At 43.9% G+C, this 18,935-nt stretch overlaps 1 protein-coding gene across 1 annotated transcript in view; it reads left to right on the top strand.

Annotated features, from left to right (window-relative positions):
• Positions 1-17,415, top strand: part of LOC104999867 (mucin-16-like) — a 116,103-nt gene extending 98,688 nt beyond the window's left edge. The window contains 12 exon segments of the mRNA XM_010855496.1: positions 1,154-1,275; positions 1,377-1,444; positions 1,602-1,774; positions 3,910-4,040; positions 4,752-4,819; positions 5,807-5,955; positions 8,669-8,832; positions 9,752-9,819; positions 11,262-11,428; positions 13,587-13,628; positions 13,861-13,940; positions 17,308-17,415. Of these exon segments, the coding sequence (XP_010853798.1) occupies positions 1,154-1,275; positions 1,377-1,444; positions 1,602-1,774; positions 3,910-4,040; positions 4,752-4,819; positions 5,807-5,955; positions 8,669-8,832; positions 9,752-9,819; positions 11,262-11,428; positions 13,587-13,628; positions 13,861-13,940; positions 17,308-17,415 (1,340 nt within the window).
• Positions 17,416-18,935: the final 1,520 nt, after the last annotated feature.

Genomic DNA, 18,935 nt, shown 5'->3' with positions numbered 1-18,935 from the left:
GAGCCCCCACTCTTGTGACTAACAGACTATTATAATGTATGTCTTGGGGAAAGGCCCCTGGCACAATAGTCAGGTTTTTATTTAAGAAAATTTCTTCTACTGTTCAGTGTAGAGAACATCCGTTAGTAAGGGCATGCAGTGAAGCTGCTGGGGTGTCAGTTCAGGTCAGAGAAGATAAAACCTGAGCTGTGACAGGGATGGAGAGAGGGGATGTATGCAGGAACTGTTCTGCAAGTACAACTGGTATTTAGAAGGGAAAGGGTTTCTGGAGAAACTTTCATATGACCTGAGTCTTTAAGTAAAAGTAAGAGCCATCCAGGCAAATAGGGAATGAGAAGTTTTTCTGGCTGGTGGGATTCCATGAGCAAACATGTCAGTGATCAAAAACAGCATAGCGTATGGGGAGAACTGAGAGGGATTTGGTTTGCATGAAGTTTAAAGCTTAAGCTGGAGTAGATGGATCCCTTAGTTGCTCAGTCACACTGACTCTTTGTGACCCCAGGGACTGTAGCCCACCAGGTTCCTCTGTCCATGGAATTCTCCAGGCAAGAATACTGGAGTGGGTAGCTATCCCTTCTCCAGGGGTTATTCCAGACTCAAGGACTGAACCTGGGTTTCCTGCATTTCAGGCAGATTCTTTACTGTCTGAGCCACCAGGGAAGCCCTGGTGTAGATGAAGTAAATGGACACATTCAGCTAAAAGGTTGGCAAGAACCAGATTAAGAAGGACTTTGAGTGCCAGATCAAAAAAGTTGAACTTCATGCTGAAGGCCATAGGGAGCCACAAGTGGTCCTAGAACAGTGGTGACAATAGTCAGGTTTTTATTTAAGAAAATTTCTTCTACTGTTCAGTGTAGAGAACATCCGTTAGTAAGGGCATGCAGTGAGGCTGCTGGGGTGTCAGTTCAGGTCGGAGAAGATAAAACCTGAGCTGCGACAGGGATGGGGAGAGGGGATGTATGCAGGAACTGTTCTGCAAGTACAACTGGTATTAACTGGAGATGAGGGAGGAGGAGCTGAACAGATAACACTGGTTTTGACTTGGTGGGTGGTAGTGTTACTGGAAGACAACCAATTACAATGAATATGGAACTCTGATGTGGTTCCAGGTCAGCTCTCAGTGGTAACCATCTATCCCCCTCTCTTATCGCAGCTATGGGATACAACCTGAAGGCCCTCACACTTAACTTCACCATCACCAACCTTCCATACTCATCAGACATGAGCAATGGCTTCGCCATGTTCAACTCCACCAAGATGATCCTGCATCGCCTGGTGAGATGCTGGTCCCAGCAACCACTGGTGGGATCACTCCCGTGTATCCTCTGCCCCAGTGCCTGTCCTTTCTGCTCATCATCTTTCTCCTGTCTCCCCAGCTTGGATCCTTGTTCCAGAAGAGCAGCCTGGGACCCTTCTACTCAAGTTGCAGACTGATCTCCCTCAAGTAATTCCTTTTCCTGAGTATTTGCCAGTAAAGAACACTTTTGGTGTCCACCCCTCTCTGTCTTCCCACTGACCTCTCATTTGCTTCTCCCTCTTCTGGGCCCCACACCCAGAGGTTTCAAGACTTGTCTTTTGAGTTCCCACCTCCCTCTCCCTAGACCTGAGAAGGATAGTGCAGCCACCAGCGTGTATGTCGTCTGCACCTACCACCCTGACCCCATGGGCCACAGGCTGGACATAGAGCAGCTTTACTGGGAGCTGAGCCAACTGACCCATGGTGTCACCCAGCTGGGCTTCTACACTTTGGTCAAGGACAGCCTCTTCATCAATGGTGAGTGTTTATGCTGAATTTGTATTAACAGCAATCACTACTTGTCCCTGTTCTGTTTTATTTCCTCTTGAACAAGTCAGCCCAAGTTCTGTCTGGGGAGTACCTTCCAAACCTCCATGGGATTGGTCTTCCTTGTCAGTTCAGGAAAGTAGCATGACATTCTTTGACCAAATGAATATCAATGAATTTTCATTCAAAACCAAAATGTCTAACCCATGGGATCTCTTGGGACTGAAGTTCAATGCAAGGTTCTTCCATGGCAGTGGTTCATACCTGGGGGTGATTTCTGCCCCACTGAGAGATACTCAGCAGTGTCCAGAGACATTTTTGATTACCACAGTAGGGGAGGGTGCTCCTGGCATCTAGTGGATAAAGGCCAAGAATGTAACCAATATCCTTCAATGCACAGCAGACCCTCACCACCAAGAATTATATAGCCTCAAATTTCAGTGGTTCTGAGGATGAGAAACCCTGCTGGACATGGTCCCATTGTTCCTAGCTGAGCACCAAACCAACACTTATCACATGCATGCGTGTTCAGTTGCTTCAGTCATGTCTGACTCTTTGCAACCCCATAGACTGCAGCCCACCAAGCTCTTCTGTCCATGGGATTCTCCTGGCAAGAATACTGGAGTGGGTTGCCATGCCCTCCTCCAGGGGATCTTCCCATCTCAGGGATTGAACCCAGGGCTCTTATGCATTGGCAGGCGGGTTCTTTGACTAGCACCACCTAGGAAGCCCAACACTTATCACACTTTGCAGCAATTATTTAATGGTTCAAACTCTACAGAATTAGTGTTTGTTTAACATGGCACTGGATCCTATTCTTAATATGTTGGTACCTTGTAATACCCAATGAATGAGTGAACAAATGCAAGTTGAGTATCTCAGTCCTAATATTTGGGGATCCATTGCAATTCACATTCATTCATTCAACAAACTCATATGCATGACCATTCTGTACCAAGCCATATTCTGGGCATGGAGATAGAATACACAAGTTCTAATCCTGAAAAAGTCATAATCAAGGGAATTAAAGATTACTTAGGGGCACAAGTAAGGTAAGTCAGAAAGACAAAGGCAAATACCATATGATATAACTTATATGTGAAATCTAAAATAGGACACAAATGAAAGTATGTATGAAACAGAAACAGACTCGCAGGGGACAGACTTATGGTTGCCAAGGGGAGGGGAATGGGGGAGAGATCCAGTGGGAGTTTGGTTCGCAGATGCAAACTATCATATATCGAATGGGTAAACGACAAGATCCTAGTTTATACCACAGGGAACTATATTCAATATCCTGGGACAAACCATAATAGAAAAGAATGTGAAAGATATATATATAACTGAATTACTGTGCTGTACAGCAGAAATTGGGCTTCCCTGGTGGCTCAGCAGTAAAGAATCTGCCTGCAATGCGGGAAACCTGAGTTCGATCCCTGGGTCAGGATGATCCTCTGGAGGAGGGCATGGCAACCCAGTATTCTTGCCTGGAGAATCCCATGGCCAGAGGAGCCTGGTGGGCTAGAGTTCACAGGGTCGCAAAAAGTCAGACATGACTGAGGCGACTGAGCACGCACGCATGCACAGTAGAAGTTAACACAATATTTTAAATCAACTACATTTCAATAAAATAAACTTAAAAAAAAATACTACTTGGGGACACAGAAAAGGCAGAGACACTATTATTAACAGGGTGCCATGGGAGTGCAGAGGCAGGGCAAGTCAAGGAGTGCTTCCTGGAGGAGGATATTATGTGCCTGAAACTATACTAGGCACTGGACATGACAAGAACAAGACAGATGAGTGCCTGCTCTTATTGAGCTCCATCTCAATGGGCTCCTGAAGTAGGAATAGGAGTTTTCCTGGAAAAGAGGAGGGTGGAAGAGCATTCCAGGAAGCAGGAACTGCATAAGCTCAAGCAGAAAAGCTCAGCTCAGGAGATTTCTTATAAAATTCCAGTTTTCCTCCTCTATGGGGTGACTTTCCATTCAAGAACCCCTACGGTCTCCAACACATGGACCTGATTTTGATTATGATGGTAGTAGGTAAGGTGTCCCCTGGGCCAACATGTCTCTATGCTAAAAGCTGAGTCTTTGTCGGTCTTTTCTTCCTCTCTGTGGCTCCAGGCTATGCACCCCAGAGTTTATCTATCCAGAGGGAATACCAGCTAAATTTCCACATCATCAACTGGAATCTCAGCAACCAAGACCCCACATCATCAGAGTACATCGCCCTGCTGTGGGACATCAGTGACAAGGTGGGGGTCTTTCTCGCCCCTCCATCTCTCCTTACCCTGAGTGCCCCTCTCATTCCTCAGTCTGACATGCACCTATTTTTCTAAGCTATTCCCCTTCCATGTTTATTATTATTATCTTTTATTTTTCGTTGTGCTAGGTCTTCATCGCTGCACTTGGGCTTTCTCTAGTTGCGGCAGGTGGGGGTTACTCATTGTCATGGCGCACAGGCTTTTCACTGCGGCGGCTTCTCTTGTTGTGGAGCACAGGCTCTTGGTGTACGGGCTTCAGTGGTTGTGGCTCCTGGGCTCCAGAGCACGGGTTCAGTAGTTGTGGCGTAGTCTTAGCTGCTCTGCAGCATGTGGAATCTTCCCTAACTGGGGGTCGAATCCATATCCCTTGCATTGGCAGGTGAATTCTTATCCACCAGAGAAGTCCTGCCCTGCATCTATTAAGTGATTGTTTCAACTCTTCCCTTTATCTACATGTTCTAGGTTATTTCAGATTCCAGAGTTGGTACCCTAGCTGCTGCCCCACTTTTCAGATGGGAAAATTGAGGCTCAGAAAAGGGAACATTGTGCCTAAGGGCACACAATGGAGTTAAGGGCAGAACCAGGATCAGAACTGAGGCCTCCCTTGCTTCAAGACCTGTGTTTGTTCCTCTCTGGCTCCAGTGGCGCCCTCCAGCCCCAAGAGACCTCCATCTCACCCAGCCTCCCTCCCCTTTATTCTAGGTCACCAAACTCTACAGAAGCAGCCAGCTACAAGGCGTATTCCTCTCCTGCCTGGTCACCAACTTGACGTAAGTTGAGGAGACCGAAAGCATTGGCTGAGATGGCAGCTCAAGGCTCTGAGCACTGGCTGGCACATCCTTGGACTGGAAGTCATTGACATGGTGCCCATTCTTCCCACATCCCTGACAGCTTACCATCTCCTTCCATAGGTCTTTGGGATACAGGAAAAGGCTTACCCTCATGGACCCACCATCTCCCTGCACCCACCTCCTTCAACTTGCAGCTAATAGTAATCTAATAATATTTACCATGGCCAGGCTGCCTGTTGAGTACTGTCATGCACGATTATCTCATTTCATTTTCTTAACATTCTCGCATGAGAGATGCAATATGTGCATCCCACACGTTCGCATGGGAAAACTGAGGCACAGAAGTTGGGTTTGAACTCACATCTCTGAAGGATGAGTAGAGGCCTAGGACATCTATACTAGAGGGAGGGAGGATCATGGGACATGCTGCTGACTTTGAAAATTAGTAATTTCAGTTCCTTTGTCTTTAACATGGGGATAATGATAAAAATAGGTTTCCCTGGGGGCTCAGTGGTAAAGAATCCACCTGCCAATGCAGGAGACTTGGGTTCAATCTCTGGGTTAGGAAGAGCCCCTGGAGAAGGACATGGCAACCCACTCCAGTGTTCTTGCTTGGAATATCCCACAGAGGAGCCTATTGAGCTGCAGTTCATGGGGTCACAAAGAGTTGGACAGGACTAAACAACAGATTGTAATTATAGCTTCTACCAGAGTGACCGGGAAGGACTGTGGAAGTCACTTCTTAGAGGTCCACAATAGACATTCATTATTGTTACTGTTATTGCTTCTCTTCCTAACTCCTAGAAGCGTTTCCCTTTTTGGTCAGGGTCTCTTCCCTTGCCTGGAGCAAGAAGGCAGTCAGATACTGCGGTGCTTACCCTTAGGTCTTTGAGTCTACAAAGCAGGAACTCAGGACACACTGCTGGTGTTGGGTGCTGGCTGAGATCCCATGGTCTCTGTTCCCAGGTTGGATCCCATATCGGTCACCATCAAGGCCCAGTTCTCCTCCAGAGTGGACTCCAGCATGGTGAAGCAAGTATTTCTAGACAAGACCCTGAACGCCTCATCCCACTGGCTGGGTGCCACCTACCAGCTGACAGATGTGCATGTGACAGGTGGGACATAGAGGGGGATATGTCATGGCTGGAAAAGGTATTTTTAAAAATTCTTTTGTTGTTGTTCAGTCGCTAAGTCATGTCCAACTGATTCTTTATGACCTCAGGCTTCCCTATCCTTCACCATCTCCCGGAGTTTGCTCAAACTCATGTCCATTGAGTCAGTGATGCCATCCAACCATCTCATCCTCTGTTGCCCCCTTCTCCTCTTGCTCTCAATCTTTCCCAGCATCAGGGTCTCTTCCAATGAGTCAGCTCTTCGCATCAGGTGGCCAAAGTATTGGAGCTTCAGCTTCAGCATCAGTTCTTCCAATGAATATTCAGGGTTGATTTCCTGTAGGGTTGACTGGTTTGATTTCCTTGCTGTCCAGAGGACTCTCAAGAGTCTTCTCCAGCACCACAGTTCGAAAGCATCAATTCTTTGGTGCTCAGTGTTCTTTATGGTCCAATTCTTCCATCCGTACATGACTACTGTATATTCTTAGTCTTTTTAAAAATTTTATTTATTTTTGGCTGCGCTGGGTCTTCATTGCTGAGTGGGCTTTCTCTAGTTGCAGCGAGCGGGGGCTACTCTCTAGTGGCAATGTGCAGGCTTCTTATTGTGGTGGCTTCTCTCATTGTAAAGCATATGCTCTAGGCACCTGGACTTCAGTAGTTGTAGCTGTCAGGCTCCAGAGCATGGGCTCAGTAGTTGTGATGTGTGCGTGGGCTTAGTGGCCCCACGGCATGTGGGATCTTCCCAGACCAAGGGGTCCCTGCATTGGCAGTCAGAATCTTACCCACTGGACCATGAGGGAAGTCCAAAAGATGGTTTTATGAAGAAGGATAGGGCTTCTGGATATGAGCGACATGGATAGAGGCTACAGAGGAAAAAGGAGAGGCTTTCTGGAAGCCCATGCTGATGACTCATGGCAATGTCATCCAACAGGAGACAGGAAGAGAAAATCCAGCAATTGTAACCAACAGAATGATTATTTCACATGTCAGTTTTTCTAACCCAAAATGGGAAGGATCCTGGGTTTCCTTGTTAGGCTGTTATGAGTCATACATTGGTTGATTCATTCATTTATTCATTAAATGTATATATCATGAAAATAAATAGGCACCGATGATACATTGTAATTGCTGCTATGACAGAGGAATTTTGAAAGTCTGTGGGAATTCCAAAGAAGGATTACACCGCTTTCTCTTGGAAAGTTTTCAGAGGAAGTGATGAAGAAACAGATCTGAAGGAGAATAGGACTTAGCTGAAGGGAAGAAATAGGGAGTTGAGCCACATGTGTCTGTAACCTAGAAGATAGAGCATGTCATTGAAGGAGGCTATAAGGAGTTTGGTGTGGCTGGAGCATACACCTTGACATAAGATGGGTGACAACTGTGGCTAAAGATGTGGGCAGAGACTTTCCTGGGCACTGGAATGGTTTGGGGAGGAACATGGCACACTCAGCGTTCTACTTTAGAAAGCTTGTCCTCTGGTGATTCTCCTCTACCAGGTCAATGATTGGGGAGGGGGAGAAAGACATATTAGGGACCTAGATCAGCAAAGATGATGGATGCCCACTGGAATGGTCAGCACCTGCCAACTGCTTCAGAGAAATCTCCTCTTCCCCCCAACCTTGTGAACTCTCACAATGCTTAGTGGACAGCTGGACAGGCAGACAGATGAATGGACTCAAGGTGGGCAGATGGTCTTCAGTAGCCAATTTTTAAAAAAATTTCCCTGAAGTGCAGTTGATTTACAATGCTGTGTTACCCTCTTCAATACAGTAAAACGATTCAGTTATATATGGGCTTTCCAGGTGGCTCAGTGATGAAGAATCTGCCTGCCAATGCAGGAGACATGGGTTTGATCCCCAGGTTAGGAAGACCCTGGAGAAGAAAATGAAAACCCACTCCAGTATTCCTGCCTGGGATATCCCATGGACAGAAGAGCCTGGAAAGGCTGCAGTCCATGGTATCGCAAAAGAATCGGACATGACATAGCGATTAAGCAACAAGAACATATACACATATGTATTTTCCTTTTTCATATTCTTTTCCATTAGAGTCTGTCACAGACAATTGAATATATTAATAGTTCCCTGTTATACAGTAGGGCCTGCGGTTTATCCATTTTATATATAATAGCTTGCCTCTGCTAATCCCAAACTCCCATTCCCTCCCTCCTCTATCTCCTTCCCCCTTGGCAGCTACTAGTCTGTTTTCTATGTCTGTGAGTCTGATTTTGTTTAATAGATATGTTGATTTATATCATATTTTAGATTCCATATATAAGTAGTATCATATGGCATTTGTCTTTCTTTTTTTGACTTACTTCACTTAGTATGATCATCTCTATGCCATCCGTGTTGCTGCAAATGGTATTATTTCATTCTTTTTTATTATAGCCTACTCTTTTTGGCGGCGGGGGCGGGGCTGCCCTGGGTCGTCTTCACTGCACACGCAGGCTTTCTCTAGTTGCAGCATACTGGCTTCTCTTTTGCATCAAGTGGGCTTCGTTGCCCCACGGTATGTGAGATCTTACCAGGGGTCAAATCCCCATCCCCTGCATTGCAAGGCAGATCTTTAACCACTCGGGGACCAGACAAGTTCCTGTAACACACTTTTAAAAACCCAGCTCAGTCCACAGTGCCAGGAATAAGTAGACTGACTCTAATGACTTCTTTGTTGAAAACTTCCCCTAATGGGAACTTTCACTTTCCTTTTATTCTAGAAGCAGAGCCATCAATTCACCTACCCACAGACCAACCAACAACCACTCCCAGTTTCCAGAAAGTCCAGCTAAATTTCACTGTCACCAACCTATTCTATTCTCAAGACATGAAACAGCCAGACACTCCCAAATACCAGAGAAACAAGAGAAATATTGAGGATGCGGTAAGAATGGGCTTCTGTGCCCAATCTGTTCCTCTGCAGAGACTGACCTATGGACACCGAGGAGTCAGAGGGTGACCTTTTATTTTAGTGTGCACATTTACCTTTATTTTTTTTCAGTTTAGCCTCTGGACATTTCTAAATTTTATTTATTTTTTATTTTATTTTGGTGGTGCTGGGTCTTCATTGTAGCACACAGACGTCTGTAGTTGTGGCTCATGGGCTCCAGAGTGCATGGGCTCAGCAGTTGCAGCCTGTGGGCTTTGTTGCCCTGCAGCATATGGGATCTTAGTTCCCCATCCAGGGATCAAAACTGTATCCCCTGCATTGGAAGGCAGTTCTTAACCACTGGACCACCAGGGGAAGTCCCCTGGACATTTTTTTAATTGAAGTATAGTTGATTTACAATATTGGGTTAGTTCCAGATATACAGCATAGCAATTCATATATATATATATATATATCCTTCTTCAGATTATCTTCAATTGTAGGTTATTATAAAATATTATGTGTATTTCCCTGTGCTATGCAGTAGATCCTTGTTGGTTATCCAGAAGGTGACTTCTTTTTTTAATAGTTCATAAAGATAGGTTCTTATTCGCATTTGACAAATGAAGAGACAGCCATAGACGAATTCAATTACTAGCCCAAGTAATATCCTGGAACAGAACATGCTTTGGTGTACATACCTGGGCTGGTTTTTCTTTTATTTTTTGTTTTCTTGGTTGCACTGTGCCTCATGCAGGATCTCTGTTCCCTGACCAGGGATTGAACCCGTGCCCTCTGCAGTGGCAGCGGAGATTCTTTACCATTTGACCAACAGAAAAATAAATAAATGGGGCAGTGTACTCATTGGCTAATTGGCATTCTCCAGTGCCAGAGTCATGGATTCTGACCTAGGAAATTTTGCCCTATCTTTCAGCTCAACCAGCTCTTCCGAAACAGCAGCATCAAGACTCATTTTTCTGACTGTGAAGTTTCAGCATTCAGGTGAGTTCCAGCTCAGGACCTGATCACTTTGGAGACTCGCACTGTCCTTTAGAAGTGTCCCCACTGCTGCAGTCTTTCAGTTCCTAGCTGTTATGGAAGAGAGCCCTAGGAACACAGACCTGATACCTAAACACTGGGGCTTCCCTGGTGGCTCAGTGGTCAAGAATCTGCCTAGCAATGCAGGAGCTGTAGGAGACACCCGTTCGATCTCTGGAGGAGGAAATGGCAACCCACTCTAGTATTCTTGCCTGGGAAATCCCATGGGCAGAGGAGCCTGGCAGGCTACAGTACAAGGTTTTGCAGAGTTGGACACGACTGAGCGACTAATGCTTTCAGTTTTCCGCTGTATAACAATGCAAATCAGTCATAATTATGCCTATATTCATCTCCCTCTTAAGAACACTATTCTAATGAAAGAGATCAGTCACAAAAGACCACACAGCATGTGATTCTCATAAAAATGGAATGCCTATTGTCCAGAAGAGTAAATCCCTAGAGGGAGAACGGAAATTGTTTGCTAGTGGGGGTGAGGGAAGAATGAGGAAGATCCATGCTAATGAGTCAACTGGTTCTAACCTTCCGGCTTTCACAGTTACTGAGTCCCTTGTGAGAGTGGAATGAGAACTGTGCAAGCTATAATGCCATAACATTGACTCTGTTTACCAAGATACATTTTTTTCTTACCTGAATGCTGCTTGGCTTGTTGCCAGCCTTTGGTAAATTTCTAGACTTCTGAAAAAGTTGATTTTGGCCATGTTTACCAGTGTTCTCATTGCTTTTACAGATTTTCGGGAGTCCTTACTCCAGCATTTCAAAATGTTCTTGTTGTGCTTATTTATTTATAAATTAATCCAATTAAATAAAATGAGACATTTAGTTTCTCACTTAACACTAGTCATGTTTCTTTTTGAGGCAAATTTGATTTCTTTCTTTCTGGTTTGCTTTCATAATGTGCAGATTCACCCTTTTTTTTTTTTTTTTTTAATTTATTATTTGACTGTCCATGGAATTCTCCATGGGCAAGAATACTGGAGTGGGTTGCCATTCCCTTCTCCAGGGGATCTTCCAGACCCAGGGGCTGAACCTGGGTCTCCCACATTGCAGGCAGATTCTTCACCATCTGAGCCACTGCCGTGTCTTAATTGCAGCATGTGGAATCTGTTTTAGTTGTCGCATGCAGACTCTGAGTTGTGGCATATGGGATCTGATTCCCTGACCCGGGATTGAACTCAGGCCCCCTGCATTGGGAGCACAGAGTCTTAGCCACTGGACCACCAGGGAAGTCCCACAGTAGCCATATTTTAAGTGCCTGGTAACAAGGGGCAAATAATGACTGGATACTGCAGACACAAATGTTTACATCATTGCAGAAAGTTGTCCTGGACAGGGCCAGCAGAGAACCTAGAACGGGGGTAGAACTCCATATACTGGTGTCCTTCCAGGTCTGTCCCTCCAAGCAACCACACTGGGGTAAACGCTCAGTGTAACTTCGCATTTTTGGCTCGGAGTCCGTACCAAGTTGTCATCTATAAGGAATTCCTGCGTCTGACCAAGAATGGTACTCAGCTGCAGAATTTCACCCTGGACAGGAACAGTCTCCTTGTGGACGGTAAGACTCCCTGATCATGGGGGCAGGAGTGAGGGCTTCCAACTTCCTCACATAGGAGCTTTCCTGGGAGTCTGGAGACCTGAGGATGAGTCAGCATTGAACTTTCCCAGGCTGGCAGAGGTGACACAGTCTTCCAAACTTTACGCATCACTGAGGGAGAAGAAACAATACCCAGTGGGACACAGGAGACACTTGCCATCTCTCCTGGACAGCATAATGCAGTAGAAGTTTCTTAATGATGGAAATGTCCTATACCTGTGCTGCCCAGAGCATACATCACATGAGACTCCTGAGTATATTTGAAGTATGGTTATTGTGACTGAGGACTTCCCTGATGGCTCAGTTGGTAAAGAATCTGCCTGCAATGCAGAAGACCCTGGTTTGATTCCCGGGTCGGGAAGATCTGCTGGAGAAGGGGTAGGGTAGACTACCTACTCCAGTATTCTTGAACTTCCCTGGTGGCTCAGCTGGTAAAGAATCCACCCGCAATTCAGGAGACCTGGGTTCAATCCCTGGGTTGGGAAGATCCCTTGGAGAAGGAAAAGGCTACCCACTCCCGTATTCTGCCCTGGAGAATTCCATGGACTGTATAGGCCATGGAGTCACAGAGTCAGACACAACTGAGCGACTTTCACTTTCACTTATTGTGACTGGCTTTTATGGTTACTGAATTTTAATAGTACAGAGTACCAGATTTTTTTAAACTTTACTTCATTAAAATTAATTTTAATTTAAAATGGCACTTGTCACTGCTTATATCACACAGCACATCTTAAGAATTTGCCTGGGGAGGAGAGATGGGAAGGAAGATCCAAGAGAGAGGGGGCCATATACATATATTTATGGTTGATTCATTTCGTTGTGAGACAGAAACTAATACAACATTGTAAAGCAATTTTACTCCAATTAAAAAGAATACTTCAATTAAAATCAGAAATAAGTAAAATTAAAAAGAAAAAAGATTTTGGCTAGGGAGAGGTTGTACAGCAAGGGGGCCTACAACCCTCCCCCAGTCTGTGCCAATCATTTCTCATACAGTTTATGTTACAGTTGGAAATAATAAGAATGGGCAGTTGAAAACAATGAATTATTTGATGTGAACCAATCCACACTTAGGAGTGGTAATCAGAAGGCTTCCTGGAGGAAATTACAGTCTAGGTGAATCTTGGAAAATAAGTATTAAACTCAGTAAAGGGAAAAGGGAGTGAATGTGTTCATAGGCAGAAGGCTTTTGAGCAGGAATTTATAAATTTAGAGAGAGCCCATGGTCTTGTCAACTCCTATGACCCATTCTCCCCTTCACTAGCATAAGATAGTTCTGTCCATCACCAGTCATCCATCCATTCCCAGAGGTATGATTTGAAATATCACACTCTTGTAGTGTGGTTGTGGCTTTGTTATTATGTAGTAAAGTATCCTCATTTTCCAGTGATGCAAACTAAAATGGGGTGAAACATTATGTCGACATGACTTTAATATTTCAATGGAATTATGGGATGAAACAAGTGTGGCAAGTGTTAATAAGTTATACATACGTGCATGCTTATTAAGTCATGTCAGTCATGTCCGACTCTGACTCTGTGGATTATAGCCCACCAGGCTCCTCTATCAATGGGATTCTCCATCCAAGAATACTGGAGTGGGTTGTCGTACCCCTCTTCAGGGGATCTTCCTGACGCAGGAATCAAACCCCCATCACTTCCATCTCCTGCATTGGCAGGCAGGTTCTTTACACTAGCGTTTCCTGGGAAGCCAAATAGTTATACACTAGGTATGGTATTGTTTGGTAGCTTAGTGGTAAAGAATCTGTCTGCCAATGGAAGAGACTCAGGTTCAATCCCTGGGTGGGGAAGATCCCCTGGAGAAGGAAATGGCAACCCACTCCAGTATTCTTGCCTAGAAAATCCCATGGACTGTAGTCCACCAGGCTTCTCTGTCCATAGGAGCCTGGAGGGCTACAGTCCATGGTATCACAAACAGTCAGACACGACTTAGTGACTAAACAACAAATAATATTGTTTTAACTGTGTGAAATAAATATTGTTACTTCTAGATGATGGATATTTATGACTTGGTTCTGTTTGTCTGTATATTTGAAAAGTTTTATTTAAAAGGGTAAAACACACTCACATGTATTCTCCATTTCATTCACTTTCAGGGTATTCTCCCAACAGAAATGATGTTGTGACTGAGAATTCTGGTAAGCCTCAAAGATGCTGTAGCCCAGGGTGGAGAGGGAATATTCTGGTTCTCTGCCTCATTGAAAACAGCCACATACCCACGGTATTGGATGATGATGAAAGTTGGTCAACCCAAGACTGGGATTTCTGAGGCACAGTCAGGGTCGGTGGGCCGGGGGAGCGTGGGGGCAGGGGAAGCAGGGCCCTGGAGGAATGATAGATGGTGTCTCACACCAGGACTTGTCTCCCCAGACCTCCCCTTCTGGGCCATCATCCTCATCTGCCTGGCAGGACTCCTGGTGCTCATCATGGGCCTGATCAGCTTTTTCCTGGTAAGCAAGGAGGTGTTGTTCTCTTACTATCAGGTTGTAAGAGCTTTTTATATATTAGAAGGATATGTCCTCTGCGGGGATGTGTTTTGCAGATATTTTCTCTTAGTCTGTGAGGGGTTTGCCTTTTCCTTTTCTTAACAACATTTGTCATTGGGGAAATGTAAATGAAAGTTATAATGAGATACCATTATGCATGAGAAGGGTTAAAATCAAAATGACGTTAACAAGTGTCAGTGAAGATATGAAGCAGCTGGAACTCTCCTATAGTGCTGGTGGAAAATAGCTTGGCTGCATCTTTAAAAGTTACATTGGGTGCTCTGTGGTGACCTAAATGGGAAAGTGAAAGTGTTAGTTGCTTCAGTCGTGTCCCACTCTTTGTGACCCCATGGACTGTAGCCCCGCCAAGCTCCTCTGTCCATGGAATTCTCCAGGCAAGAATACTGGAGTGGGTTGCCATTCCCTTCTCCACTATATGGGAAGGAAATCTAAAAAAGAGTGGATATATGTATACATGTAGTTGATTCACTTCGCTCATGCCTGAAAGTAACATAGCACTGTAGAGCAATTACAATAAAAATAAGTAAATGTCACATTGGGGTTAGTAGTCACACAGTATTACATATAGAATGGATAAACAACAAAATCCTACTTTTTAACACAGGGAACTATATCCAGTATCCTGGGATAAACCATAATATAAAAAAGAATATTTTTAAAGTATATATGTGTGTATAACTAAGTCACTTTGCTACAGCAGAAACAAACACAACATTGTCAATCAACTATACTTCAATTAAGAATAAATTTTCAAAGTTGCATATATCTGTGCAACCGTTCCCTCCTAGGAATTTGTCTAAGAGAAATTAAAACACATATCTATACAAAGACTTGTACACAAATGTTCATAATAATATTTGCACTGCTGCTGCTGCTAAGTCACCTCAGTCGTGTCCGACTCTGTGTGACCCCATAGACGGCAGCCCACCAGGCTGCCCCGTCCCTGGGATTATCCAGGCAAGAATACTGGAGTGGGTTGCCATTTCCTTCTCCAATGCGTGAAAGTGAAGTCGCTCAGTCATGTCCGACCCTTAGCGACCCCATGGACTGCAGCCTACCAGGCTCCTCCGCCCATGGGATTTTCCAGGCAAGAGTACTGGAGTGGGGTGCTAGCCAAAAACTAAAAAACAAACCAAGAAGTCCATCAATAAGTGAATGGGTAAACAAAGTGTGGTATATTCACACAATTCAATACTATTTAGCAATAATACTGGATTATTAACATATACAATGATGAATCTCAAAATAATTTGAATTTGAATATGCTGAATGAAAGAAGTTAGATGAAAAAGAATACTTATTGTAGGATTCCATTTATAAGCAAACTCTGGAAAATACTAATTAATCTCTGAGGATAGAAATCAGATCAGTGGTTGTCTGGGAATAAGAATGTGTTTGTAAATAGCAGGGGAGGAAGAATTACAAAAGAACATGAGGGAAAATGGGGGAATAATGAGCATTCCTAATTTTGATTACAGGGAATGGTTCAATAAGTTTATAATCCAAACTTATCAAATCATTCACTTTAAATGTATGCAGTTTACCTACAAATAGGATCCTTCTCAGGGCCTCCATTGTCTTATATATCCCAGTCTAGTAACATTATTTGTTCTCCAAAGGTTTCAAATAGGCATTTTTTCATTCTATCTAAGTTTTCTACCTATCTTTATAAGAAATTTAGTCCAAATTACTCAATGATGTATTACTAGAAGCTGGAGTCTATATGCTAAGTAGCTTCAGTCGTGTCAGACTCTGTACGACCCCATAGACGGTAGCCCACCAGGCTCCCCCGTCCCTGGGATTCTCTAGGCAAGAACACTGGAGTGGGTTGCCATTTCCTTCTCCAATGCATGACAGTGAAAAGTGAAAGCAGCCCATCAGGCTCCTCCATCCATGGGATTTTCCAGGCAAGAGTACTGGAGTGGGGTGCCATCACCTTCTCTGGAGTCTATACAGTCTTTACAATAATAGAAAATATTGGATAATACAATTTTTCATAATAATGTAAAAGCTTACATGATTTTGTTCAAAAGCTAAAATATTCAGCATTTTTATTTTCTTTAGTAAAGTGATTTTATTAAAAAAGTAATGCTGCAGGACTTTTCCTGGTGGTCCAGTGGTTAAGAATCCGCCTGCCAATGCAGAGGACATGGGTCCAACCCCTGGTCAGGGAAGATCCCAGATGCCGCAGAGCAACTAAGCCCATGTACCACAACTACTCAGTCTGTGCTCTAGAGCTCAAGAGCTTCAACGAGAAGCCACCGCAATGAGAAGCCCATGCACTGCAATTAGAGAGCAGCCCTAACTCCCACTCACCGCAACTAGAGAAATCCCATGCACAGTAAAAAAGACCACAGTAACAAAACACAGCCATAAATAAATAATTTTTCAAAGTACTGTCACATATTACTTAATGATCAGAGTGTGAAAAAGGTACAGGAAAATTTTAAAGACAGTATTAATATTACTAAAACTGACTGATAAAATAACTAATATATAGACAACCAGTATTTGTGAACAATTGTGGTCCAATAAGGGGCTTCCCTTGTAGCTCAGTCAGTAAAGAATCTGCCCGCAATGCAGGAGACTGAGGTTCGATCCCTGGGTCAGGAAGATCCCCTGGAGAAGGAAATGGCAACCCACTCCAGTATTCTTGCCTGGAGAATACCACGGACTGAGCAGTCTGGCAGACTACAGTCCATGGGGTCGCAAGAGTCAGACACGACTTAGCAGCTAGACCACCATGATCCAATAATTTAAAATGTATATATATATAACTTGGAATATATATTCCTTCTGTTATTTGATTCCAAATTTACAAGCAGATGCTGAAAGCTAATGAACCCACCATGCACATTACTGATCACATTTCAAGTAAATGGCAAAAAAAAAAAAACCACTACATACTCTCATTCTTTGAAAGATGTCTAGTTCTAATAAACTTTAAACATTTTTTTTTAAATATGTGCAGTTTACTTTATATCAGTTAAGCTGGGGTTAGGGGAAGGAGACAAGATATGAAGACGATATCAGAAAAAAGAAACAAAAAACCAAATTTTTTTAAAAGATAAAAAAATGAAGGGGCTGTCAGAGAGAAAATGGTAGGAAAAAATGGAGAGTTCAAGAGAAGAAAGAAGAAAAAGAGGTGAAAGAGGGGAAAAGGAGAGGCTGAGAGAAAATTAAGAGAAAACGAGGAGAGAGACACACAGGCACAGCAGGTGTCTGTGGTTGCGGCCATGTCCTTCATCTGTAGCCTCCCACAGTTGGCTAGATGACTGGTCCATTCTGAGCCCTCTGTTCACCCTCGCAGGTCAGAGTCCACCAGCGGAAGAAGGAGGCAGACTATGAGGTTCAGCAGCTACAGCCCGATAGCATGGGCTATTACCTGCCACACCTGGATCTGAGGAAGCTGCAGTGAGACCTGCGCAAGTCCCCTTTTCCCAGACAGGTTCCAGAGGAGGTTGGCTGGAACAGAAGTAAACCACGTTGGTCGGACACAACCTCCAGGCCTTTCTTGGCTTGGCCCCCACCTGGTTCACAGTGGACTGAGAGAAAAGGTCTCCCCTTCGTTGCGCTGAAGACAACTGCAACTTCTGTCTGATGGGTTCACACCCTCAGGGACACCAGGATTGGTGAAATAGGCACAGACGTGGCTAAAGAACAAAATTGACATCCCACTTAAGTGAGGTTTACCTTCCTAGTCACCCCCTGAACACCTCTCTCCTTGACTCCTGGGCAGCCATCACCCCATCTCTATTCCTCCATGTTCTGCACCCCCTTCCCCGAAGCACTGGCAGTCTCAAGTTCCGTGTGAACTACTTTATTCTCTGAGGTTCAGATTCACCAGGATGTTCACTGACTCCTTTCCTTCATCACAGGTCCTCTAAGGTAGGAAATAGACTAAGAGGAATGAGTGGGTCAGCCATGATTCTGCAGTCAGCCCTGGGTCTTGATGTCTGGGAAGACTGAATCCCAGAGTGGCAGCAAACTCTAGAGAGATAGAGTCTACTTCGAATTTAAAGATGAATAAAACTCAGGGGAAAGATCTGAGAGAAAAAATAAAGACAGTCCCTTTTTTCATTTTTTTCTGCACTGAATCTAACTGAATGGTTAAAGCAGAGACTCCCCAACATGCAGCTCAAAGCATCCCAGGCATGATGCTACTACTGTAGATTCTCTGTTACTGTTTAATACCTCACTCTCAGAAACTGTAAATCCCAGACTTGCCTGGTGGTCCAGTGACTAGGACTACATGCTCTCAGTGCAGAAGGCCCAGGTTCGATCCCTGGTCCAGGAACTAAGATCCTGCATGCTCTATAGCACAGCCAAAAAACAAACAAAAAAACCCCACATGATTTAACCTCTGGGTATTAAGAACAATTAAGAAATTAGCTACATGACCAAAATTAAAACTAAAAAAAAAAAAAGAAAAATTTCCTGGCAGAAAAAACACCTGGATTCATATGCACATAATCTTGACTCATAAAATATAGTGAACAAAGGAAGAAAATTAGAAAGTTTACCTGAAAATTGATAATTATAATGGGTCATTTTCATATAACCTCTCAAGAAATTAAAAACACAGTGTTTGTTAGCATGTGATGTTTTAGAGAATAGTTAATAAAATGTTTCTATGAAACAACTACCAAAGCATTCCTGTGGCAAAAAACCTCACATACTTCTTGCATACAAACATAATTTAAAACATATTGAGAGATTATAGTCAACTACAAGAACAGGACACACCAACACAAGGAAGGAGTTTATTTTCAGAAATAAGTAAAAGATCAGGCAAAGGCAGCCAAAACAAACTCCCTTGTTTTTTTACTGCACCACTGTAGATGTCATGGTGAATCAGGAAAACACACTCGCTAGCACCATTAACAGCATAAGGTGTCTGTTAAACACTTTAGACTTTAAATGGATATAGTCTAGAGA

Source organism: Bison bison, unplaced genomic scaffold (assembly GCF_000754665.1).
Source record: "Bison bison bison isolate TAMUID 2011002044 unplaced genomic scaffold, Bison_UMD1.0 scf7180017864365, whole genome shotgun sequence".
Classification (NCBI taxonomy): Eukaryota; Metazoa; Chordata; class Mammalia; order Artiodactyla; family Bovidae; genus Bison; species Bison bison.
This window is presented reverse-complemented; position numbering and strand designations above follow the sequence as displayed.